The sequence below is a fragment of the Mobula hypostoma genome, chromosome 7 (genome assembly GCF_963921235.1).
Source record: "Mobula hypostoma chromosome 7, sMobHyp1.1, whole genome shotgun sequence".
NCBI classification, from domain to species: domain Eukaryota; kingdom Metazoa; phylum Chordata; class Chondrichthyes; order Myliobatiformes; family Myliobatidae; genus Mobula; species Mobula hypostoma.
In genome coordinates, this window is record NC_086103.1 from 147,830,868 (window position 1) to 147,857,860 (window position 26,993).

Below are 26,993 nucleotides of genomic sequence, written 5' to 3' on the forward strand. Positions count from 1 at the left end.
TTTCTAGTAGCAGGCAGCAGCACAGACAGCACCTCCGAACCCTCTGCAGCCCATTCGCCAGCTTCTCCTTCTCACGGCTGCTTTGCCCATCGGCTGCTCCGAACAACAAACAGATCACTGATGTAGTTGACCTGCTGTACCCGTTGTTCTTGGAGTCCAGTATAGTCTTGCGATCATAAGAGACACATTTTAAAAAGAAAAGTGCACCTTTGGTTAGCCCCTGAGGCTGCTGCATTCGAATGCGCTGTCAACTTACCAGAATTCTATGGTGGCTACTGAAAGTGACAGAATCCACATTGTAATTTGGTCATTAGGAAGACTCACTTGAGGACTTTCCCTTTGACCGACAGGAAAGAATTCCATCTGTAGTTACTGGCATTAGACTTGTCTCCTTTCTTGAAGACATTTGAGCCAGGTATTGGGGCTTTGTCAGGTGTAGAGGACTGTATGATCTTTCCAAGTCCAAGTAACCACCTTAACTGCTAGAAGCATAAACAAGGAAACTTTACTGAAAACTACCAAACTTTTTGAAAGCTTTGCTGATCTAATGTTTGTCCAGGCAGTATTAATTCAGCTAATTGTTATTTACCAGTCCCTTCCCTCCAGTTATACAACTTTCTTGTTGATCTTAGTCCATAAAAGATGAAATGGGCAGTGTCAGTGGCAGTAGGGGTGCAGAATTACAAACGTTTGTAGGTGTTTATTGTTTAGAAAAGAGATGGTGATAACGGCTGTTTTTCAAATTGGAGAAAATTGTGCTTTTTTGGTGGGGGAGGGGTTTGTTGTTGCTATTGTCTTTGCAAGCTTTTGAGATTCATAGGTGAAAGATATTGGAGAGGTTAGTCATACACTTAAGCGGGGCATAAGCACTGATGAAATGGCACTTGAAATTTAAATGCGTCATATTTAGATCTTGTAGAATGAATGACCAAATGATAGAGGTAGAATTGACATTTGTACATGCAGAAACTAGTCTTAATTATCCCTCCATAGCGAATTCTCTTGCGCTTTTAGGTTATTTGCCTTTCACAGGAGAAGATAAATATTGATGTTCAGTGTTTTTAAAAATGCATGTTCCAGATATTTGGGTAATTGCTTTATTCTGTGTATCAAAACATAAGAGCCTGGAAGTCTAATTCTACATGTATACTTATAGTGTCATACAAATAATACAGAAAAAAATCTTGAGCTAGTTTTGAAAAAAAATGCATAAAATACCACATGCTACTCTGAAACGGGGAGCTAGACCAAGTTGAATGAGGAGATGGTGAGTCATGCAACGTGGAAGTAGGCCCTTCAGCCTAAAGCAAGCTCATCCCATCTGCCCGCCAGTCGCCCTCTAAACCACCCCGTCCACGTATTTTGGATTAACCTACCCTCTCAAAGGAGGTTGCACCAGGACTGGTCCTTGCATTGATATCCCTTTATCTTAGATTCCCTGTATCTGTACATAAACACTTTCTGAGTAAAGGTAAAGACATTTGTAATATTGGCGAAGACTTTTTGATCAAGAAACAACTAACCTGTGGTAATGTGTAGATTTATGTGGTGAGATCATAAATTGCAGTCTTAAAACATAATTTGTTTTCTTTTGTACCCCCACAGAGGCAAGCTAACAGCAGCAGCTCACCGAGCCTGTTGAGTGATTGTGCCAAAGCTTATGCCTGTGCAGGACATGGTAAGAATTATTATTTGTAATTCAACAGAGTTAATTTAAAAGTCTATTTAAGCTAAATACAAACTACTGGAGGAAATCAGGTCAGGCAGCATCTGTGGAGGGAAATTGACCATCTTTTGGATTAAATCCCTTCATCTAGGTTAAAAGAATGGTGGGAGATGGCCAGTTCGGAGGTGAAGAGGAGAGTAGGCCAAGATTTGCTGAGCTATAAGTGGATCAGCATGACAAGGAGTTGATTGACAGATAGAATTGGAGTGGGGAATGATGAGAGGCAACAAAATGCTGCAGATTACGGAATCTGATCATAAAGGTAGGGGATGAGGAACCAAATAAGAGCTATGGTGGGTATTTAGGCCGGAGAGATGTGACTCACTGGGAGGAGTGTGTGGATAGATCAGCAGATGGACTTGGGAGAGGAGAGAAAAGAAACTGGGAATGGGCGGCTGGGAAGAAAGCATTTGGAACAAACAGTGTGGGTAAGGGGCTTGGGTAGATCAAGTGAGAAAAGGGACAGAGTGGGAAGCACGTTATCTGAAATTTGAGAATTCAGCATTCAAAATTGGGGTTGCAGACCATCCAGGTACTGTGAGATGTTGGTCATTTAGTTGACATTTGGCCTCATCCTGTCAATGGAAAAGTCTGAAGACAGACAGGTCCATGAGGGAATGGGAGGAGGGATTAAAATGGCTTGCAATTGGAAGCTCCAGATGACCATTGAGATGCTGACACTATGGTAGAGGAATTTGACATCATGGCGAGCCTAGAACCTTGCCTTCTGATCACAACTCTCCAACTTAGCAATATAGACTTCTGATAAGATGACGGCGCACCTCGATGCAGTGGCCATCTGAAGGTGTTATTGTCTCTTAAACTCAATTATTTAAAAAAAAGGATGCTGCTGGACATTAAAAACTTAAAGTACCTCAGGTTTATCCCATCAGAAAGTTGCTCATTGGTGGAGAAATTGAAGGAGCTGTACTTGCTGCAGACTGTGCTGTTCTCTGCCTTTGCACACCAACGCCTCTCTGTAGCAGTGTGCAGTCTCACAGTGAGTGGTTGTCTTAGCCACTTGTGAGTGCAAGATCCTGTTGGATATTGGTAATGTGGAATGCTGCAAGTCACTGGATTATTGGAGAGACAGATGGCGGGGAGCTGGGTGGCCTTGGTAGCAATGAGGACTAGGCCTCAAGCCGTGGTGTCGCCTGTTTGCAGCTGCCCTGGATGGTTGGTGCTGGAGGTGGTGTGGCATGGCGTCCAGGCTGGCGTCATTGCTGCCCTTGGTGAAAGGCAAGCTATATTGTATCCAACTACAGACTGCTGCAACATTCATGTACTTGGACTGTATTTTTTGTGACTACACTTCAGACATCCCACCTCTCTCAGAAGTTCTGGGAGTCTCCGGCATATCAATAGTGGCTCCCTGACGCCCGGAAATTATATACAATATCCCAGAAATAGATTTTTTGAGTGGGAGAGGGAGAGTGAGCATCCTGATTAGTCTCTCTTTGTGCCAAGAGTGGTCCCCAACCACTGGGCCGCGAGGAAAGAATATGATTTGGCGATATGAGTCAGCTGCACTTTTCCTCATTCCCTGTCATGCCCACTGTTGAGCTTGAACGCATGCGAGGTCATTACGCACGCGTCATCCATGTCAGCGCAGGAAGGAGATCAACTCGAGCTTGCAAATGACGATGGGCTGAAAGGTATGTTTGACATAACATCTGTGCCGGCATTCTGGACCAAAGTCAAGGCTGAATATCCTGACATAGCCACGAAAGTACTGAAAACGTTGCTTCCATTTCCAACATATCTCTGCAATGAATGCAACGAAAACTAAATTGCGGAATAGATTGGACATAAGGAACCCCCTTCGAGTATCGCTGTCTTCCATCACCCCTCGATGGCATCGTCATGTTGCAGGGAAACAAGCCCAGGGCTCCCACTGATTCAGCGATATTGGTGTGTTGCAATGATTTTATATGTTCATACAGGGAAAATATGCGCCATTTGTTTAATATCTAAGTGTTACTTAAAATGTTATGATGCTATTGACTTATAATTGACTTATCACCTATATTCCGGTCGTGATTAACGCCCCAGCTCCCAAGCGGCCAGTCCGCAGGAATATTGTCAATATTAAAACGGTCTGCAGTGCAAAAAATGTTGGGGACCCCTGCTAAGTAGACCTATCAGTTTTCTCTGTGGGCGGGCTTTACAGTCGACCTCAAAAATAATGACAGTGTTGCTCATTGCACTGTTTGCAACAGTGACTTTTCTATTGCCCATGGTGGGTTAAGACTGTACAAGACATGTTGAGGTGAGTTTAACAGGTGTCATTCGTTCATTAGCATAGCTAACGTTATTTAAACTAGCTGGCTGGCTGCTAAGGAGCTACGCTGTTGATGTCCTACGTGATGAGGCAAACTCCCTGTAGACTTGCTTAAAGTTGTAATAGAATAAACATGATAATATAAGTACATATTTCACTGTCACATTTTCTGCATATACCCAACTTGGTTTACAGATTAGACAAAATCACTAAACACAGTATTACATACACCTTTGGAGGTCGACGGGGCTGGGGGGGTGTGGGTGCTACCTCCCTGAAATGAGTTTTTGCAGGGCGGGATATCTGACACTTTACTGATATCTTATGTGCTTGCTATCTTGTATGTGTTATATGTGCTTTGTGTTGTATATGACTGTTGGTACTGTGTTTTGCACCTTGGCTACACAGTAATGTTATTTTGTTTGGTTGTATTCCTGGGTATTCATTTATGGTTGAATAACAATTAAATTGGAACTGGATTGCAAGCTACGTGACCATTTGGGAAGACGGGGGCAGCTTGTTTTAGGATCAGCCATCTTGATTCAGTCGATTACTAATCATTGGTAATTTTTATCAAAGAACTTTGGATTGTTTGAAGTTTGTGGTAAGACTGTTTGTTATACTGGCGCAAGATGAAGCTTAAAATACTTAACTATTTTAGTAACATTTAAAGGGTAGATTGAAATCCCACACTTGTAGAAGTTGATTTTTTAGTACCACAAATGAATCTCCACTGGAATGGATGGTTCTCACTTTTTTCTTTTTTTGATGCTTACATATGGCAAATAGGTAAAACAACTTAGTGTCTTTCTGTATTTGAATGGTGAGTTTGGTAAAATGCAGATTTTGGAGAGTAATTACTTTACTTAACTGTACTTCGGTTACTGAAATTCTCCATGTTTCAGTATTTTTGTCCTGCTAAAAATCAATCCTATTATGTTAAAGTTTTTATTAAGGTTGTGTGTTGCTGCCATGTGTAAAATAACTAAACTTGGGCAAGACAATGAACATTATCCATCAGTAACATTAATCATCAGTTTGGTCAGAGAAATTTCATGACTTTTATCACTGTCAGCATAATAAACATAATATTCTGAGTGTTTTGTGTGTTACGTACCCCGTAACTGGGTTGCCAAACCAGCAGAAATGGATCACTCAGTTGGAGTCTGGATTACTAGAACTAAGAAAGTTTTATTAAAGAAACAAGCAACACAGTAATCGAAAAGATAATAAATGCAACAGTTCAGCAATGATAAACACACATGTGCACAGAATTAAGATAACAGGATCAACCAAGCTCTATCGTTGTCTAGGGGTAAATGACCAATTTCAAAGTGACACAAAGTCCAGTTCAATTTAGTTCAGTTGGCAGTAATCGTTGCCATGGCGATGGACAATGTGGGGGGGAAGGAGAGAGAGAACGAGAACGACTGATCATTCAGAACGTCTTCCACTCACAGACCGGCGATATTGCTCACAAGCAGCTTTTGGGTGAGTCCTTTGTGATGTCACCTGGGGTCACCGACTGTGACCCCTCCTCCAGATGCGGTCGACCCTCTGCAGTGAACCCGGCACCCAAGCAAGGGCAGACACATACTGGGTTCCCGCTGATCGTACCTTTCCACCCTGTGCGTCTAAGGCTGATCCCGCGATCAGCCGTCCACGAGCTTCCCACCGACTTAGGAGAGGCGCACCACTTCCAGGGTCTCGTTACCTCGGGGTGTCCTGTGTTCTGCCTTAGCGAACCTGTCCCTTTTTATCCCCCTGCTGGGGTATCGCCTGTCCATCACTTCAAACAGTCCAGGGTTCAAAGGGGGAGCCGCTCTAGACAGCTCTCTCTCCCGTCCCTTCATTACACATCTCCAGATCGCCTGTCCATCACTTCAAACAGTTCAGGGTTCAAAGGGGGAGCCGATCTTGACAATACCCAGACTGATGGCTCCTTCATTAACAACTCCAAATGCTGCTTCATTGTGTGCCTTTTCTCTCCCTCCCCTGAGGACAGATGGCAGACCACTGCTGATGCCACTGGTGCAAGCCCAGGCCAGCAAACATCTTAATTTATGTGTATTCTCGTCACGTGCATACTGATGCTGACTCAAAGGTCATGTCTCCATTTGTCCATAAGGAAGCAATGAATTGAATTGTATACAGTGCAAAATTCTTTAGTATTGATCACTCGAAAGTATCCATTGGCTAAATAGAGATGGTCCTTCAGTCCAACAATTCCGTGCCAACCATTGTGCCCACACAGCTAGTCCCAATTTTCTCGATTTGGGCCATATCCCTCAAAGCCCTGCTCCTCCATGTACCTACTCAAGTGCTACTTAAAGATACTGCTGTACCTACCTCAACTACTACTTCTGGCAGCTCTTGTGACATTGCACCTCACTTTCTCTGTACTGTAACACTTTATTCTGCACTCTGTTACTGTTTTATCTTGTACTACCTCAGTGTACGGTTGTAATGAATTGATCTGTATGGACAGTATGTAGGACAGGTTTTTCACTGTGATAATAATAAACCAATTTACCACCAACCTCTGCATGGAAAAAATGTTGCCCTGGCCCTTTTAACATCTTGTCCCTCTCCTTTGAGCTTCCCTACCATGTGGAGAAGATTGTCACCTTATCTATGTCTTTTATAGTTTTAAAAATTTCTATAGGTCATGTCTTGTTCTCCTGCTTTCCAAGAAATAAGACCTCGCCTGCCAACCTCTCCTTAAGTTCATGCTCTCTGGTTTTGGCAACAGCCTTGTAAATCTTTCTGCACTGTTTCCAGTTTAACCATATCTTTCTTATTGCAGCATAACCAACGCTGGCCATAGTACTTCAAGTGTGGCTTTACCAATGACTTGTACAAATGCAACATAATGTCCCAACTCCTATACTCATTGCCCGATGAAGGCCAGCGTGTTAAATGTCATCTTCATCACCCTGTGACATCATTTTCAACTAAATTTATACTCGAACTATTAAGTCCCTCTGTTCCATTGTACTCCCTAGAGCCCTACCACATTTCCATAAGGCTTTCGACAAGATGCTGCAACATGAGACGGCTAAACAAGATGGTATTTTGTTATTTCATGGTATTTCAACTCAATGTTAATGATTTAGATAAAAGAATTGATGGCTCTGTGGCCAAGTTTGCACCCAAAGATGGGTGGAGGGGCAGTGAGTCACCAGGAGGACTTGGACGGATCAGGAGAATGGGCAAGGAAGTGACAGATGGCATTCTGTATAGGGAGGTATATTTAGAATCAGATTTGATGTCACTGGCATGTCGTAAAATTTGTTAACATAGCAGCAGCAGTACGATCCATTACAGGATAATAAAGATAAATAAATAACTCAATTACTGTGTGTGTATAATTAAATATAGTGTAAAAACAAATAATAAATATTTAAAAAGTGAGATGGCATTCTTGGCTTCAACATCTATTTAGGATTCGGATGGCAGAGGGGAAGAAGCTGTTCCTGAATCGCTGAGTGTGTGCCTTCAGGCTCCTGTACCTCTTTCCTAACAGTAGCAATGAGAAGAGGGCATGTCCTGGGTGATGGGGTTCCTCAATAATGGATGCCGCCTTTCTGAGTCACCGCTCCTTGAAGATGTCTTAGATATTATGGAGGCTAGTACTCCAGATGGAAATGACTTTATTACTTTCTGCAGCTGCTTTGGGTCCTGTGCAATAGCCTCCCCTCTCTCTCTCCACCACCCCCCCCACATCTGTAGAAGTTCTCGTGTGTTTTAGGTAACAAACCAAATTTCATTCCTCATGAAATATAGCCCTAGATCACCCAGACGATACAAACACCTATGTTAGGATGCTGTTTAACTATAGCTTGTGTGTTTAACACCATCATTCTCAGTCCTGAACAATAAACAACAGAACCTGGGCCTTTGTACCTCCCTGTACAATTGGATCCTCGACTTCCTAACTAGAAGACCACAATTTGTGTGGATTGGTAATAATATTTCCTTGTTGATGATCAACATGCGTGCACCCAGGAATGTGTGTTTAGCCCACTGCTCTGCTCTGTCTACACCCATGACTGTTTGGCTAGGTAGAGGTCAAATGTTATTCTAAACTTGTTGACAATACAACCATTGTTGGTAGAATCTCAGAGATTCGAGAGGGCATACAGGAGCGAGTTATACCAGCTAGTCACAGCAGCATACATCAGTATGACCAAAGAGCCGATTATGGACTTCGGGAAGGGTAAGATGAGGGAACACCTGAAGGGCAAGAGGACAAGATATGAGAGAATAGGACCAATCAAGTGTGACAGTGGAAAAATGTATATGGAGCCAGTGGAGATGGCAGAGGTACTTAATGAATACTTTGCTTCAGTATTCACTACGGAAAAGGATCTTGGCGATAGCAGGGATGACTTGCAGCGGACTAAAAAGCTTGAGCATGCAGATATTAAGGATGAGGCTGTACTGGAGCTTTTGGAAAACACCAAGTTGGATAAGTCACCAGGACCGGATAGGATGTAATCAAGCTACTGAGGGAAGCAAGGGAAAAGATTGCTGAGCTTCTGGCGATGATCTTTGCATCATCAATGAGGACCGGAGAGGTTCTGGAGGATTGGAGGGTTGCGGATGTTATTCCCTTATTCAAGAAAGGGAATAGGGATAGCCCAGGAAATTATAGACCAGTGAGTCTTTCTGAAGTTGATGGAGAAGACCCTGAGAGGCAGGATTTATGAACATTTGGAGAGCCATAATGTGATTAGGAATAGTCAACATGGCTTTGTCAAAGGCAGGTCGTGCCTTATGAACCTGATTGAATCTTTTTGAGGATGTGACTGAACACATTGATGAAGATAGAACCATAGATATAGTGTATATGGATCTTAACAAGGTATTTGATAAGGTACCCCATGCAAGGCTTATTGAGACAGTTAGGAGGCATGGGATCCAAGGGGACATTGCTTTCTGGATCCAGAACTGGCTTGCCCACAGAAGACAAAGAGTGGTTGTGGACGGGTCATATTCTGCATGGAGGCCGGTGACCAGTGGTATGCCTCAGGGATTTGTTCTGGGACCCCTACTCTTCGTGATTTTTATAAATGACCTGGATGAGGAAGTGGAGGAATGCGTTAGTAAATTTTCTGATGACACAAAGGTTGGGGGTGTTGTGGATAGTGTGGAGGGCCGTCAAAGGTTACAGCGGGTATTGATAGGATGCAAAACTGGGCTGAGAAGTGGCAGATGGAGTTCAACCCAGATAAGTGTGAGGTGGTTTATTTTGGTAGGTCAAATATCATGGCAGAATATAGCATTAATGGCAAGACTTGGCAGTGTGGAGGATCAGAGGGATCTTGGGGTCTGAGTCCATAGGATACTCAAAGCTGCTATGCAGTTTGACTCTGTGGTTAAGAAGGCATATGGTGCATTGGCCTTCATCAATATTGGGATTGAGTTTAAGAGCAAAGAAGTAATGATGCAGCTCTATAGGACCCTAGTCAGACCCCACTTTGAGTACTGTGCTCAATTCTGGTCGCCTCACTTACAGGAAGCATGTGGAAACTATAAAAAGGGTGCAGAGGAGATTTACAAGGATGTTGCCTGGATTGGGGAGCATGCCTTATGAAAATAGGTTGAGTGAACTTGGCTTTTTCTCCTTGGAGTGCCAGAGGATGAGAGGTGACCTGGTAGAGCTGTACAAGATAATGAGAGGCATTGATCGTGTGGATAGTCAGAGGCTTTTTCCCAGAGCTCAAATGGCTAGCACAAGAGGGCATATTTTTAAGGTGCTTAGAAGTAGGTACAGAAGAGATATCAGGGGTAAGTTTTTTACGCAGACAGTGGTGAGTGCATGGAATGGGCTGCTGGCGGCGGTGGTGGAGACGGAAACGATAGGGTCTTTTAAGAGACTCCTGGATGGATACATGGAGCTTAGAAAAATAGAGGGTTATGGGTAAACCTCGGTAGTTCTAAGGTAAGGACATGTTCGGCACAGCTTTGTGGGCCGAAGGGCCTGTATTGTGCTGTAGGTTTTCTATGTTTCTATAAACCAATCCTCAGAGGGATGAGAAGTGAAGAGAGTGAGCAATTTCAAGTTCCTGGGTATCAAGATCTCTGAGGATTTAATCGGGTCCCAACATTTCAATGCACTATAAAGAAGGCAAGATAGCAGCAATATTTCATTAGGTATATGGTCATGTACTTTTGTAGAAAGAATACAGGCATAAACTTTTTTTTGGAAATAGGAAGTGAATTCAGGAATCAGAGGTGCAAAGGAATTTGGGAGTCCTAGTGGAGGATTCCCTAGCAGTTAATTTGTAGTTTGAGTCAGTAGTAAGGAAGGCACATGTAATGTTAGCATCTATTTTGAGAGGACTAGAATATAAATGCGAAGATGTAATGTTGATACTTCATAAGTTATTGATCACATTTGGACTGTTGTGAGCAGTTTTTGTGCCCCATATCTAAAACAGGATATGCTGGCACTGGAGAGGGTCCAGAGGTTTACAAGAATGATCCTAGGAATGAAAGGGTTAACATATGAAGAGTGTTTAATGGTTCTGGGTCTTTCCTTGCTGGAGTTTAGTAGGGGGAGGTGGATACTATGGAAAATTGAAAGGCCTAGGTGGAATAGAAATGAAGAGAATGTTTCAGGTAGTGTGAGGGTCTAGGATCAGAAGGCACAGCCTCAGACATCAAGGATGCCCTTTTAAAACAGATGAGGAGTTTCTTTCACCAGAGAGTAGTGAATTTGTGGAATTCATTGCCACAGATGGCTGTGGTAGCTAATCCATTTAGTTTTTTTGAAAGTGGGAGGGTGTGATAGGTTGTAGATTTAATAAAGACATTAAAGGTTATGGGGAGAAGAAAGGAGAATGGGATTGAGAAGGAAAATGAATCAGCCATTAATGAATGGTTTAATCTTTTTAAACTGTCTAGGATCTCTAGAGAGTGTTCTTGATGCTTTATATTGGTACTACTTTATTAAACCTATATTTTTGAGGACTTGGGAGAATACCATTTGGGATCTGGTGGATATAATAGAAAGTAAGAATATAGCAGGAGTAGGTCACCTGGCCCCTAAAGTCTCATCATGGCTGATCTGTCCCAGGTCTCGTTTTTTCTTCTGTGCTGATTACCTTTGGATCTCAGTTCCTGATCTTTCAAAAATATCTTGCAGCTGTCCCTGTTATCTTCTGTGTATGCTATTTAACTATGTTGTTTAAGTCACTGTTTTAGCCCATTCAAAAAAAAATCCTAAAATGGGTGTCCATTTTAGTATTTGCTGTTTCATATTCACTTGCATGTCCCATATAATACATCACTATCATTTAGTTTTTGCATCATTGTAATTTTCCTAGTGATAGTATTTCTGTGCAATCTTCCCATTATTTGACTGCCTTTAGATTTTGGATCTCAATTGCTCCTTGGCTCTGTTAACTAATTTAGCCATGTGACTTGTTACCATTTCAGAGGCAGCTAGGGAATGTCATTAATTGCTGACCTTGTCAGTTGTGCCCCTATCCCCTGAATTAATAATTAAAGAAATGTTAATTGATTTCTAATCTAAGCACTTTTTTTCCTTGCAGATCAACTAAGTTTACCTGCCTCATTGTTCAGTGATTTCTCTAGCCTCAACATCTCCCAAAGGAGAAAGGTAGGCGATTTAGCTGTGATTTAAATGACTAAGTGACTTCATTTAAGTTCATTGCATAATTTCTCTTTCTTTTCCTTGCATTTCTGTGCCTCGTTTTTCAATCATTCCAACAGATAATTTCCTCTGAGCCTTTGTGGATGATAATGAAAGGTACGCAGTTCATGTAAGTGTCTTCGAGCCAAGAAGATGAAAATGGAAACCCTGTGTTTTGCAACTTTTTATAGTTTACAGTGTTGGTTTGTTTAGATAGGAGAAAACAAAAGAATTTGTACAGCTCCCTAACAGGAAGCCAGCATATAGACAGCATTGAATATAACAAAAATCATGTACACCAAAGTGCAACATATTTTACTAAGCACTATTTTACTGAAACTTTTTTGCACACCAAGTATTCTTTGAGAGTTTTTAAATTTTGACCCAGTAATCACTAATATTTGTATTGTTGCAGTTGTGCAAAATAAATCATTGATTTTTCGATTGACTGTGTTTGTCAGCAATGTTGATTTCTTGAACCTCCAGTGACTATTAGTTACGTTTAATGTAGATAGTGTGTGTAGCATATTGTTTCTTTGTTGGAACTGAACTATCAACCATCATTATCCTGAAGCAGTAGGTAGGGATAACTTCACTTGCCTCATCACTGAACTGCTTTCACAACCTGTGGACTCACTTTCAAGGTCTCTTCATCTATATTTATTTTTCAATATTTATTGCTTATTTATTATTGTTTACTTTTTTTCTTTGTATTTGCACAGTTTGTTGTCTTTTGCACATTAGTTGTTTGTCCTTTTGGATGTGGTCTTTCATTATCATGTTTCTTGGATTTTCTGAGTATGCCCGCAAGAAAACGTGTCTCAGGGTTGTGTATGGTAACATACCGTATATGTACCTTGATGAGAAATTTCCTTTGATCTTTTTAACTTTGAACTGGCTGTAATAACAATGTAGTTCAATAAAACCTAATTTTAGGATTGAGATACCTAATGTATTTGGTACACAGGGCTGTTTGAACCTTTTGATCAGAATGCTATTGCTTTTTATTCGCTCCCACAATTGTCAATTAATTCATGATTTTCACAGTTACATAGAGTTTGGAAAGTGCAGTGCAGGAACCTGTCCTTCAGTCTACCGGGCCTGTGCCGACCATGATGCCAAATTAAACTAAACTATGTGCCTGCGCACAATCCAGATCTGTCCATTCCCTGTATGTTCAAGATAGTTTAATGTCATTTCCAGCACACAAGTGTAAAGGAGAACAAAATAATTGTTACTCCAAATTGGATGCAGCACAAAAAAATGACAATATGATGAAGACAGTAATAATAAAAAAATACATAGAAATGCACATGATAGCTTGTATGCAATGATTGTATGTCCATAAAGTGAAGTTAGGTACAGGAGTGTCTGTACATAAGGTGACTCTGACAGGAAATGATAAAGTAGTGGTGGTTTGGGTTGTGGAGGAGTGATATTGTGGGTGGAGGTATTGATCAGCCTTATTGCTTGGGGAAAGCAACTGGTTTTGAGTCTGATGGTCCTGGTGTGAATGCTATATAGCCATCTCTTTGATGGGAGGGACAAACAGCCCATGAGCACAGGGTGTGTGGAATTCATGATGTTACTGGCCTTTTCCCAGCACCTTTATGTATATATGTCCTTAATGGTGGATAGGCTAATGCTGGTGATGCACTGGGCAGTTTTGACTAACTGTTATAGAGCCTTTCCACTGCAGTGCAGTTTCTGTGCCATGTAGTGGTGCAGCTTGTTAGGATGCTCTCTACTGTGCATCAGTAGAATGACGTGTGTATAGACGTGCATAGTCCAGCTCTCTTCAGCCTCCTTGGAAAGTAGAGGTTGTGCAAGATGTGCACTCCCAGGTGTTTGAAACTGCTCGCAATTTCCACTGCTGTGCCACCAATGTAAAGAGCTGTGTGAGTGGTGCGGGTTCTCCTGAAATCTCCTTCCTCCTTTGTCTTGTTGACATTGAGGAAGGCCTGTCTAAATACTGCTTAAATGCCACTATCAGGTCTTCTACCTCCACCACTCCTGGCAGAAGTCTACAGGCACTTACCATTTTCTCCTTATAATTAATACTCTCTATTCCAGGCAGCATTCTGCACCCTCTACAAGGCCTCCACATCATCTTTGTAATAACTAGAACTGCATACACTACTCCAAATGCGGCATTACCCAAATTTTATACAGCTGCAACATGAGTCAGGAATTCATAGCTAACTCCCAACTTCATTGGTATAACTTACTGCTCCAACTGACAAAGGCACCTCATTATGTACCACCTTTACCACCTTATCTACTTATGTCACCGCTTATGAAGGTGACTGGTCATGTGCTACAGCATCATTTGCCTGTGAATGCCATCAATAATTTTGGTCATCTGTCTAAAATAGCCCATAAAATGTACATATTTTGTACCCTTGTCCGGGCATTTAAATAATCTTTTTCCCAAGGTATGGTGACAAAGCTAAATGCAATTTTAGAGATGTGATCTAACCAATGATCTGAAACACTGATGAAATTTGGCACCTATTTTATTCCATCTAATTTTTTATTAGTATTTCAGGTTGTAGTTGTAGAAGCGCACTTTTTATTGTTGTATGTACATGGACTGGTATTGTGGTGTTGATGATTACTTACAATATTCCTTTTTTATTCTAATAGTGTCAGAGGTAGGAAATGCACTTGCCTTGCTTGCTGAACATTTGAGATCATAAGCAATTTGAAAGAGATTCAGGGTAATTTCCTGGAGCAGTTTATCTTGGAACCAACTGAGGAACTAGTTATTAGAGCATTTTTTATGTAATCATTTAGGGTTTATTAATGATGTCATAATAAATGATTATCAAGAAACCACTTATTATGCTCAAAGTATTTCACATTGATTAGAGAGTACAGTGCTGTAAGTCTTAAATTTAAACTCAATTACATATATATGCCATACAATCACAAACAAGACTAAAACATTGACTGTATTCTTTTCCATCGATGCTGCCTGGCCTGCTGAGCTTCTCCAGCATTTTGTGTGTTTTGCTCATATATGCAATACAAGTTAGATATAGGCGTTCAATTTAAGAATCAATTAAATGATTGCAAACACTGACAGAACAGATGTCATAATTTTTTTGAACATATAAATCAATTGAGAAATAAAATCTCCCTGGAAAAAGTAAAGATTAGAAAGTAAAGAATCTTAAGTATTTGATTTAAAAAAAAATTAATTAGTGTGGCCAAGAAGAGTTATTTGTAGGGGTGTACAATATTTGGTCAATGATTCAGCCTGACACTGTTTTGGAACAGCAGTTAGACTTGCATATATAAAATTAACATACATGAGATTGAAGGGAGAGGCAAACTAGATTATAATCTTATCGCCTGTCTCAGCATTCACATAAAGCACATCAGTTAATGTTTATTGAGATCAGCTCTTGTGAATGTATTCCAGTTGTCCACGGCTGGCACTCCTTTCTTCCTACATGACGGGAAGGAAAGAAGTTAAATTTGATGCCTCTCAACTACCAAAGGCTGTGTTTCTGGAACCAAATCTTCATGACATGAGTGAGAGCATTGGTCTATTTGGATAAATAATCTGATTTTCAAGTCTCTTGTTAATAATTTTGTTCTTGCATCATGAATTTTCTCCTGTACAATAGAACTTATTAAAATTGGGAGCATTACTTGTCTGTCCATTACCAAGGGTAGTGACACTCTTTCAGTCCTCAATTCGTATAGCTCAGTATTTTTAGTTTTAGTCTCTCTCTTGTGCTTCCTTCTCCTTCTGTTTTGAGGTCACAAGATTCTACCTACAAGTACTTTGTCATGAAACCAGAATATTAGGAGAGTTTTAGAACCAGCCAAAAATTGACTAAAATGAGTGAGTGAAAATAAATATACTTGAGACATGTAGCATGTTAAATCTTCTGCAAGGAAACCAAATTATCAATTAATACTGGTCCCTTGTCAGTGACTAGCAAAGTGGAGCTTCAAGAATTTTTTAATGAAGTAAAGATACTTAAAGTAAAATTACTAGTGGTCAACAAATCTCCTGATTTGATGACCTGCATAATAGCATTTTAAAATAAGATTCTCCTCCTTGGTAGACTTTCATGGTAGTGGATGACTTGCATCTGCTCTAATTCTGTGGATTCTGAGGTGATGTATTCAGATTGACAACATTGGGGAGATTGTTACTACAATTATATTTGCCGTCTCTCTTGATGCTTTACTTGGTTCCCTGGGCAAGAGCTGTGATTTCATGTCTGAGATACCTCTTTCAATTTTAGAGCTTCAATCTTAATATGCATTCTTCTCTGCTTTCATTTGGTCTAGGATGTATTCAAGACTAAACCAGAGAGTGCTATGGAGTGGAGTCAAGGACTCCTGGGAATAGGGATGTGGTTGAGTTCTATGCCTCTTACTGCAGGTGCTGACTGCCTTTCCGGCCTTGATAAACTTTCCTATATCCTTGGCTTTCAGGAGTGTACTCCCTCAGATATTAAGGTCATAGATGGTCTTGATGCTTCAACGTTGCTTTCTTTGTGGCGCTGTTGCCACCATTGTATGGGTTCAGGTTTATGGAAATAGTGGTGGATTAGTCAGTGGTATATTTAGTCATCAGTAGCCATCATAGCATGAATGATAGTCATCATGGTAGGAAGAATGAGTACAATTTTGCAGTGTCTTGCTTAGAAGCAAAAGCTGTTTAATGAGTGCCAATATTGAAAGTGTTACTGTGAGGTCTTGTATAAAATGGACTATTACTATGACAAAATCCCATTAGTGTTTCAATGGGAGGGTTTCTCCTCCTTTTCTGCCAACGAAACATTTCAACCCTGTATGGAAATCACCAAGGATAATCAATTTGTCTTTGTCTTTGGTGCAGGGCAGTGTTTCTTTAAACTAGGATGAGAAACTGTTAGCATCCCAGTTGGAGAATATACACTGATGGTGGTAGCATGTTGGTTCATATTAGAGTGAGTCAAGGAATCATGAGCCTTTTGTTTGTCCCATAAGGTGAATTGCTGATGTGTCTGGTTTGCTCATTGTAGGTGGAAAATCTGTCAATAGCCTTATTAATCCATTATCAAAATGCCCAAGACTTTGAAATAATCTCAATAGGTAGGAGATAAGCAAGTGTAACACTTGTTCACAGGTTTCAAAATAAAACATAAGGAATAAGGGCAGAGTTAGCCATTCAGTCTCTCAAATCTGCTCCATTATTCGTTCTGGTTGAAGCCAAGTTGTACTGGGCCTGCACTCCTCCACTCTGCAAGTCCTCATTTCACCAATCTTTTAAAATGCTGCTTAGTTCCTCTAAATAATTTTAATATGGAAGAATTGACTTCCTGCTCAAATTTTTCAACTCCTTCACCTCCCATGTCCAGATGAAGGGTCTTGACATGAAATGTTGATTATCCATTTCCCTCTTTAGATGCTGTGTTCCTCCAGATTCTAACATCAGTTTCTTGTGACTCCCATATATCCCTGTTGGATTAAATTTTAAAGAAAAAATGCTTTTTTAAAAACAAAAGTTCAACTGCATGCTGGGCTCATACCTCATACTAATAAGTGTACTTGGAAGTGAAGTTAAATCTGACTTGACCGTTGCTTAACCAATACCAATCTGAGGTGACATACCTGATCTGGTGCTTTTAAGCTCTGCATAGATATGTAGCCACTTTCTGTAGTAAAGCCTGCTATGGAGAAATAGTGAAAAAGTGAATGTCAAATAGGACCTATGTTTTTGTATTGCATTCACTTTTCTAGTTACTTGCAGGCAGCACTATGATATCCAATAATACCAAGCCTTAAATTTTTATGAAGAGCTGAACTGACCCAAACATGGAATTTCCTTGATACTCAACCATGAGTTTGTGATCAAGAGGCTATTGAAGTATTCTTGGGTGGTCAGGCGGTACAAATAAATACTAACTGAATGGGTTATTTTTCCTCTATGGCACATTGCACTCTATCTGAGGAATAGCTACAGATAACATGACAATTTTGTATGAATTTTTTTGGGGTCAATGGGAAATGCCATTTAACACATACTTCAGAGCCAAGCAAAGTAGATGTTTTACCATCAGTGGAAAAGGAGCAATTTGAAACTTGTATACAGTTTATGTAGTCGAGTACTTTCAGAATTTAGCTTGTATTTTAATTTTTTCCCCAGAATTCATATTTCATATTGATCCTCTCTTTTTAGTTTGCATTAAATTATCCAAATATGAAGCTGCTCAATGAGTTTAGTAATTCTGGGTAACTCTAACTGTAATGAATTTCTCACCCTGTTATTCAATGAATAGAAGTGCTGGTTTCGTACAAATAACTACTTGTATCTTTCATTAAGAAAAGAAATTGCTGTAGAACTCCAAATTTAAGGAACCCCTTTTGAACTATCAGTGAAAGGTTGGGAGCTATTATTAAAGAATGTAATTGTTTTATTATTAGATTTGTTTTTACAAATTAGTCTTTGATTCACAACCTATGGTCTAGATAAAGCTATTCTGTGGTTATATTTGACACTCAAGTAGAAACTATTTATTTCTTTTCTGTCTCTTGAAATGACGTATAAAGTTAATATTTGCGTCATATATTGCTCCTCAGTTTTTTCTTTTAACAAGCATGTATCATTGGAATTGAAATCTAATATTTGTACTACTATTTGATGTCGTATAAAGGATCCCAGTCCAATACATTGACCTCAATTTCCCTTTACAGATGCTGTCTTGCTATTTTGTCTTGTCTTCTTCTAGCTGCTTGTTTTTTGCTTGTGTAGTCACTTATTTTTGAAATCTTCCGGCCTTATCATTTAGTGGACACACAATTGCTTCCTTCACAAAATTCATTAACACAAGTTAAGTACTTGCAAATTTTGGCTCGGTGTCGTTGCACCTGATTGCTGATGTCCTAAATACACCATTACCTTTCAGTTTGGGCACTTAGTAATGAAATTGATAATAGTGAGTTTCAAAGAAAATTTTTACATAGTTGATGTAATTGATAATATTGACGTTTTAAAATTATATTTTGATTGTGAAGGAATGTTCTATCCATTCCCTTGATTGTATGTTAAATGAATAAACAAAATTCAACAATCCCATATAGGTTTTAGAGATAATTTCATAATATATTATTCCTGGGCTACTAAGGAAACAATTTAAGTTCTATCTCTTCAACAGTCATATTTCCTTAATCTTGTTTAGTAATTATAGTATTTATATATTGAGAAAGATTTTCAATGCTACACAAATATAGAAGAAAGATCAGTCTAATGTTCCCTTTGTTTTAGTTGCACAGGTTTAACATTATATTATAAATATCAGTTAATGCAAAGTAAAGAATAAATATGAAACCTAAATACTAGATGCTAACTAATCACTAAGGCAGCCAGATAGACTTGTACTTTCTTATTTGTACATTTTTGACAATTTTGCACATGTAAACAGAAAGCTTAAGTTTCTTATGAGGTGAAACACTACTTTCATTATTTATTTCTCTTTTCTCACTTGGTCTTCAACTAGTTTGCATTTTTTGTTTTCATTTGAGCACATAATCAAACAGAAGTCAACTGTGTAGATGCTTAATCTCTGCAATAATCCAATTAAAGATGTTTGTTACTTTGTGCATAGTGCTGAAACCTCTTGTTGGTTTGAGTTTATGTGAAAGGGCTTATTTTTATCTTCTAGAATTGTTTTTACTTGCTATAAACATTTTGCAATGCTGTAAAATTTAAATGTTAGGTTAAGTGCTTGGTGGTGGACTTCAAGGGTCTGATGTGAATAATCGCATAGGATGTTGTTTTATTGCCAGGCACCAAATCCAGCTGCAAGTGAGTTCATCCCAAAAGGAGGATCAACCCCAAGGCTAAGTTCTGTGTCCCAATCCAATATGTCTGCCTTTTCACCAGCCTTATTCTCTCATCCGTCATTGGGCAGTCCATCAGCAGCTGTCTTAGCTCCAGGTAAGCTACTAGTGGGTATCTTAACAGCACTTCTGTACTTTATAAATTATATTCATTTTCAAAATAAAAGACTGCACACTTCCATAAGTGTGAAAGGAGAAGGAAATTACTGTGTAATGTTGCCTCGTGCATTAATAGCTGCAGGCTATCTTTGCTGATGATACAACATTGATTGGTCTTATCTCAAATAATGAGGCCGCATACAAAGAAGAAGTCATCACCCTGACACAGTGGTGTCAAGAAAACAACCTGTCCTTCAATGTTGCAAAAACAAAGGAGCTGGTTGTGGACTACAGGAGGAATGAAGACAGGCTAACCCCTATTGACATCAATGGATTTGGGGTTGAGAGGGTGAACAGCTTTACGTTCCTCGGCATACACATCACAGAGGATCTCACGTGGTCTGTATATATCGGCTGTATGGTGAAAAAGCACAACAGCGCCTCTTTCACCTTAGATGGTTGAAGAAGCTTGGCATGAGTCCCAAATCCTCAGGATGTTCTACTGGGGCACAATTGAGAGCATCCTGACTGGCTGCATCACTGCCTGGTATGGGAACTGTACTTCCCTCAATTGCAGGACTCTGCCGAGAGTGGTGTGGACAGTCCAGCACATCTGTAGATGTGAACTTCCCAATATTCAGGGCACTTACAGAGACAGGTGCGTAAGAAGGACCCAAAGGATCATTGGAGACCCAAGTCAATCTAACCACAAACTGTTCTAGGGAATGGTACCACAGCATTAAAGCCAGGACCAACAGGCTCCGGAACAGCTTCTTCCACCAGGCCATCAGACTGATTAATTCACACTGATGCAATTGTATCTCTATGCTATATTGACTGTCCTGTTGTACATACTGTTTTTTTTACAAATTATTATAAATTGCACATTTAGACAGAGATGTAGCGTAAAGATTTTTACTCCTTATGTATGTGAAGGAAGTAAGAAATGAAGTCAATTCAATTCAGTTAGAAAAGACCCAGTTGGATAGGAAAATTAATTTAAAAAATGTTCAGTTCATTCAAACTTGCAGTTATATTCGGCTGTGATAAGCATCTGGGACCTGATGCTGTAGTAAAGTATATTTTTCCTCATTTGAAGTATTATAATTTGATGGGCACGGTGGGCATGTGGCCAAGTGGTTAAGGCATTGGACTAGCGATCTGAAGGTCGTGAGTTTGAGCCCCAGCCGAGGGAACGCGTTGTGTCCTTGAGCAAGGCACTTAATCACACATTACTCTGCGACGACACTGGTGCCAAGCTGTATGGGTCCTAATGCCCTTCCCTTGGACAACATTGGTGTCGTGGAGAGGGGAGACCTGCAGCATGGGCACCTGCGGGTCTTCCATACAACCTTGCCTAGGCCTGCGCCCTGGAGAGTGAAGACTTTCCGGGCGCAGATCCATGGTCCTGCAAGACTAACGGATGCCTTTATTAATTTGACTAGAATAGAGTATTCAAAAAAAAAGACTGCAGTTTCTGGAGATCTGAAATTTGAAAAACAGAATACTCAGCAGGTCAGTCAGCATCTATACAAAGAGAAGCTATTGATGTTTCAGGTTGATGACCCCTCCATTAGGCCATAATCTAATATTGTCTAACTAGATTGTTTCTACCTTTCCCCGTTTTTAATTATGCTGATTTCAATTTTAGTATCTGATTTTGTTCACAAAACTGCTTATACAAATGAACATTATGTAAACAAGTCAATATTATTTTCTCATCTATTCTATTAGTGTGAGCAATGTCGTGGTGGGGTGAGAAGTGCTTAATCTTATCCTTGGGTACTGTTGTTTTTTTTTGAATATGCATTGTTGAATGTTTAAAAACAAAACATGTTTGCTTGTGAAGCTGCCTGTTGGAAAAAGGCACCAGGCAGATCCCCAACTTTGATGGGCTGAGAGTCCAATATGTAAGTGCTGGAGAAAAGGTAGAAAATTTTGAAATGATAATCAACCTGCAGGGTCAAATAGTTATCCATATTAGTTTTCTCCCATTATGCACTAGAGAAATAGAATGCCTTCGATATTTATTTTGCTATTTCTTGCCACTTTTCTCCTTTCTTCTGAAAGAGTTGACTTGTGGGGATGTGGTTTTTCCAGCACCTCATCCAGGTGGCCAATATACATATGTGCACTTTGAATATTGAAAGACTGTCTGATCATGGGAGGATCAATAATAAGCTGAAGCCTCTTTGTAGCATCACTTTCGCAGTGCTGGCTGCAATCCACTTTCACTGCATAGACTACTGATTCAGTCTGGAATGACCTTTGATTGACTGGCTTAGGTATACACTGGAAAATCTCCTAGAACCATCAAGGGCTCTGTACTCTTATCCTCGCATACAGGAGTTAGACGAAGAAAATAATTGAGATAAGGACTATGGCTCAGAATGGCCTACTTTTATCCAGTGGAATATGAAAGTTTCATTGTAAATCGCATTGGTTCAACAGCTTCCTTTTCTACTTCTATCTTTGGTGTAGAAAAATGTTTACAAATTTAGATACTGCAGTCAAAATGTATATCTGCTGGAACACATTATTTGAGGTATTTTTTTATTTGCAAGTGACTTCGCAGTAGTGAAGACTTTTTTTGTTCATTTAAGATGTCATTGACTTGGTTGAATCATCGCTCTGATTAAATCTCTTTTTGGTCTGATCTTTGAGCATTGACTGTGTAATGATGTAGCTAATGGGCTAATGGAAGATTTAAAATTATCAGATTACATTCGGGTGCTTTGAGGAGTTATCCAAGAGATAGAATTCCCTAAGCTTAACAAGAAATTAATTTGGCCAGCAAAATTTAATTTATTTTCCCATTTCAGGTTTATTTCTACTTTGTTCTGATTTTGGTTTCAGAAGTAATTGCTGGAGAATATCTTTAACTTGTATTGTGAAAATAAGTGTTCTATCAATGTTCTTTTCTTTAAGGACCTGTCACCTAAACTTCAGTTATCATTTTACTCAATGTGACTGTTAAATGACCCATGTCCTGTTGGTTATGATTTTTTTCTCCACACACTTTATAGGATATTGACATGATAAATAAAATTTTCTAGAAGTCAAAGAGTTTATTGTCGTATGTAAAGTGCAATGAGAAACTTGCAGCCGCATCACAGGCTGATACTCATGTAAGCACATTCCCAAGAAGATCATAAATTACACAAATTATACATAATTTTAATAAGAAAAAAACACTATATACAAGTGCAAAATGATTAGTAGTCACAGAGTAGATAAATTGTAGTGCTAATCAGGATTACCACTCAAACCAGTTGGTTTGAGAATCAAATGCGAGAAAGCAAGTATCTTTTCTTTAACCTGGTGATGTGGCCTGAGGCTTCTGTACTTCCTCCTCGATAGTAGCTGTGGGAAAAAAATGGAATGGCCCATTTAGTAGGGATCTTTGGATGTTCCCGTTATGAGGCAGAGCCTCCTGTAGATATTATCGATGGTGGGAAGGAACGTATTCATGATGTATTGGCCAGAATCCACCACTCTCTGCAGCTTCTTGCATTCCTGTGCATTTAAATTGCCGTACCTAACCATGCTGCAACCAGTCAGGATACTTGGTGTTCAGTGAGAAGCTGAATTTCCTTAACCTCCTAGAAAGTAAAGACACTGGTGTGCGTTCCTTATAATAGCATTTATTTGCTGGGCTCATCTTGTATGTTAACACCCAGGACTTTAAACCTGCTGACTCTGTCCATAACTAGTCCCATGATGTAGACTGTCATGTTCACTGTCTTAGTTTATAAACTGTAACTTTTGTAACCAGTAAGTGTTGTAAGATGCCTTTTAATGCAGCAAATAATGTAATGAACACTTTGTGATCTTGTGACTGCTCTCTGTAATGCAGTTGCAATATTTATTTGAAGTTCACCCCACTGTTAAAGTAGGTCCTTGTTAATTATAACAAAATAGGGGATATTAGAAACACTTCAGAACGTGGCATAGAATGTACATGCCTTTAATTGCTTTTGCACTTCGTTATACGATGTATTAAATACTTCTGAAAATTAGTTATCATTGTAGCATTGAGAAAATTTCAATTACTGGAAAAGAGCATGGATTAAGGGAATAGAAGCTATGTAATATGTAATTGGTATGCATTGTGGGAATATAAACAGGAAATGTATGTTAAAATTATAAATATTCTGAGTAGGGGAAAGTAACAAAATCCATAATGTCAATGTGCAAATGCAGTTTCAGACCAAAAGATATTTTATTAGGTTGAAACTTCATTTATTACAAAATATCAGGATAAGCAAGGACCCGATGGGATATATCCCAGGTTATTGAGAGAGGAATGTGAAGAGATTGCTGGGTCCTTGACCAATATCTGTGTCCTCCCTAGCCACAGGTGAGTTCCTGGAGGATTGGTGGGTAGCTAATGTTGTTCCATTACTCAGAAGGGAACTAGGAATAATCCTGGAAACAGTATATAGACTGGTGAGTCATGTCAGTGGTAGGGAAATTGCTGGATAGAATTCTTCAGGTTAGGATTTGTGAGCATCTGAAAATCCACGGTCTAATTAAAGAGAGCCAGCATGACTTTATACAGGGTAAGTTGTGTTTTATTAACTTGATTGAGTTTCTGATGTGGTGACGAGAGTGATTGATAAAGGTAGCTAGATGATGTCTTAAGTATATTTTAGTAAGGTGTTTGCTAAGGTCCCTCATGGGAGGCTCATCCAGAAGATTAAGATGCAAGGGATTCATGGTATATCGGATGTTTGGATTCAGAACTGGTTTGCCCAGAGAAAACTGGGTAGTAATTGAAGGGATTTATTTTAGTTGGAGGTCTGTGATTAGTGGTGTTCAGCAGGGATCTGTATCGGGACCTCTGCTGTTTGTTATGTATTTGAATGACTTGAATGAAAATGTAGATGGGTGAGTTAGTAAGTTTGTATATGCTATGAAGATTGGTGTTGTGGATAGTGTAGATGACTAGCAAAGAATACAGTGGGATATAGATCAGTTACTCATATGGTTGGAGAAATGGCAGTTGGTAGGGTGGTTAAGAAGGTATATGCCATGTTGTCTTTATTAGTCATGGTATTGAGTTCATAAGTCAGGAAGTTATGTTGCAGCTTTATAAAACTCTAGTTGGACCGCATCTGGAGTATTGCATACATTTCTGGTTGCCCCATTATAGGAAGGATGTCGAGGCTTTGGAGAGGGTGCAGAAGATCTTTACCAGGATGCTGCTTGGATTAGAAGGTATGTTCTATAATGAGAGGTTGGACAAATTTGGGTAGTTTTCTCTGAAGTGGCAGAGGCTGAGGGGGGATCTGATGGAGGTTTATGAGATTGAAAGGCATAGATAGAAGAATCAGTATCTTGTTCCTAATACTGGAAGGCATGCATTTAAGGTGAGAGGGGTAATTTCAAAGGAGATGAGAGAGGCAAGTGCTTTACAGAGTGGTGGGTGCCTGGAATGTACTGCCTGAGGCATAGGCTTTTGTGACCTTTAAGAGGTGTTCAGATAAGCACATGGGTGTGAGGAAACTGGAAGGATATTGACATTGTGTAGGCATAAGGGATTAGTTTAGTTGGCCACTTGATAACTAAATTATTTGGTTTGGCACAACAGAGAGGGCTGAGGGGCTGTTCCTGTGCTGTACTATATGTTCTATGACTACCTTGAAGCCATTCACCTTTTCCACTACTGATCCCTCAATGAGGAGTGTTGTGTTTTTCCAGCTTCTGCTTCCTGAAATCCACAATCTGTTCCTTGGTCTTGATTCAAGATATTTTCCCAAGGCTTTACTGCTTTGACAGAAAAAAAAATATTTGCTTTTTACCAAAACTTTGAGTAGATGGTGCTTTATATGTAGTTGGATTTCCAACATCCTTTATCAAAAGTTAAGTGCATTTAATTCCACTTACTGTATGTTTGCAGTAAAGGCTACTGAACCTCCATGATGAACAGTATATTACAAGTCTTTAGTTCTGAAGTTGGATGCATGTTTTTCACTTGTTAACCAGCAGGCATAAATACTTTTGTGCAGCTTTGAAATTGCATTTAGGAAGAATCTTCAAGACAATCCTGATGCCCAATTCAATTCTTCCTTTTACTCTACTTTTCAATTATTCAGAGATGTAGATAGGTTAAGTGAATGGGCAAGGGTCTGGCAGATGGAGTACGATGTTGGTAAATGTGAGGTAATCCACTTCGGAAGGAGAAAAATGAAAGGGCACATTATTATTTAAATGGTTAAAAAATTACACCATACTGCTATGCAGAGGGACTTGGGAGTGCTTATGCATGAATCACAAAAAGTTGGTTTGCAGGTGCAGCAGGCTATCAAGAAGGCAAATGGAATGTTGGCCTTCATTGCTAGAGGGATTGAAGTTGAGAGCAAGGAGGTTATGCTTCAACTGTATAGGGCACTGGGGAGGCCGCACCTGGAGTACTGCGTGCAGTTCTGGTCTTACTTGAGGAAGGATATACTGGCTTTGGAGGCAGTGCAGAGGAGGTTCACCAAGTTGATTCCAGAGATGAGATGGTTAGACTGTGAAGGGAGATTGAGTTGCCTGAGACTGTATTCGCTGGAATTTAGAAGAATAAGAAGAGATCTTATAGAAATGTATAAAATTATGAAAAGGATAGATAAGATAGAGGCAGGAAAGTTTTTTCCACTGGTAGGTGAGACTAGAACTAGGGGACATAGCCTCAAGATTTGGGGGAGTAGATTTAGGACAGGGATGAGGAGGAACTGCTTTTCTCAGAGTGGTGAATCTGTGGAGTTCTCTGCCCAATGAAGCAATGGAGTAAATATATTTAAGACCAGTTTAGGTTGATTTTTGCACAGAAGGGGAAATTAAGGGTTATGGGGAAAAGGCAGGTAGGTGGAGATGAGTCCATAGCCAGATCAACCGTGATCTTATTGAATGATGGAGCAGCTTGATGGGCCAGATGGCCTACTCCTGCTCCTATTTCTTGTGTTCTTATGGTAGGGTGGCGAAGGAAGGGTGAATGGAGAGAATGATGTATTTGGAATACTAAAAGAGGAATGGTAGGCATGTCTAATGGAAGCACTTCATTGAAGCATTCCACAGCTGTTGCCTGACCTGAATATTTCCAACATTTTCTGTTTTTTATTTTGGAGTTCCAGATTCTGCAGTTTTCCAGCTTTGCATCTGGCGAAGCAGCATGAGGTTCTGAAGTTTGTATGAAAACCCTTTGTTGAATTGAGAGCACTCACTTCCTGTTTCTATTGTTAATCAGGTTTCTAAATATCCAGTGTTTCCTGCCTTATGGTGCAAAGCCACAGAAAACAACTGCACTTGTAGTACATACAACAGGACAAAATGTACATATTGGCATCACAAATAAGTGTAAATTCTCTCTGCTTCAGAATTGCAGACAGAAC

At 39.8% G+C, this 26,993-nt stretch overlaps 1 protein-coding gene across 4 annotated transcripts in view; it reads left to right on the plus strand.

Moving 5' to 3' along the window:
- pan3 (poly(A) specific ribonuclease subunit PAN3) overlaps nt 1–26,993 on the plus strand; it is a 210,067-nt gene that overhangs the window by 123,836 nt on the left and 59,238 nt on the right. For all 4 annotated transcript variants that reach the window (XR_010018733.1, XM_063054249.1, XM_063054250.1 and 1 more), the window contains 3 exons: nt 1,606–1,678; nt 11,570–11,637; nt 19,465–19,615. Coding sequence is in view for 3 of the 4 variants with exons in the window: in XM_063054249.1 (XP_062910319.1) it covers nt 1,606–1,678; nt 11,570–11,637; nt 19,465–19,615 (292 nt within the window). In the remaining variant the exon portion in view is untranslated. The remainder of the gene's footprint in view (nt 1–1,605; nt 1,679–11,569; nt 11,638–19,464; nt 19,616–26,993) is intronic.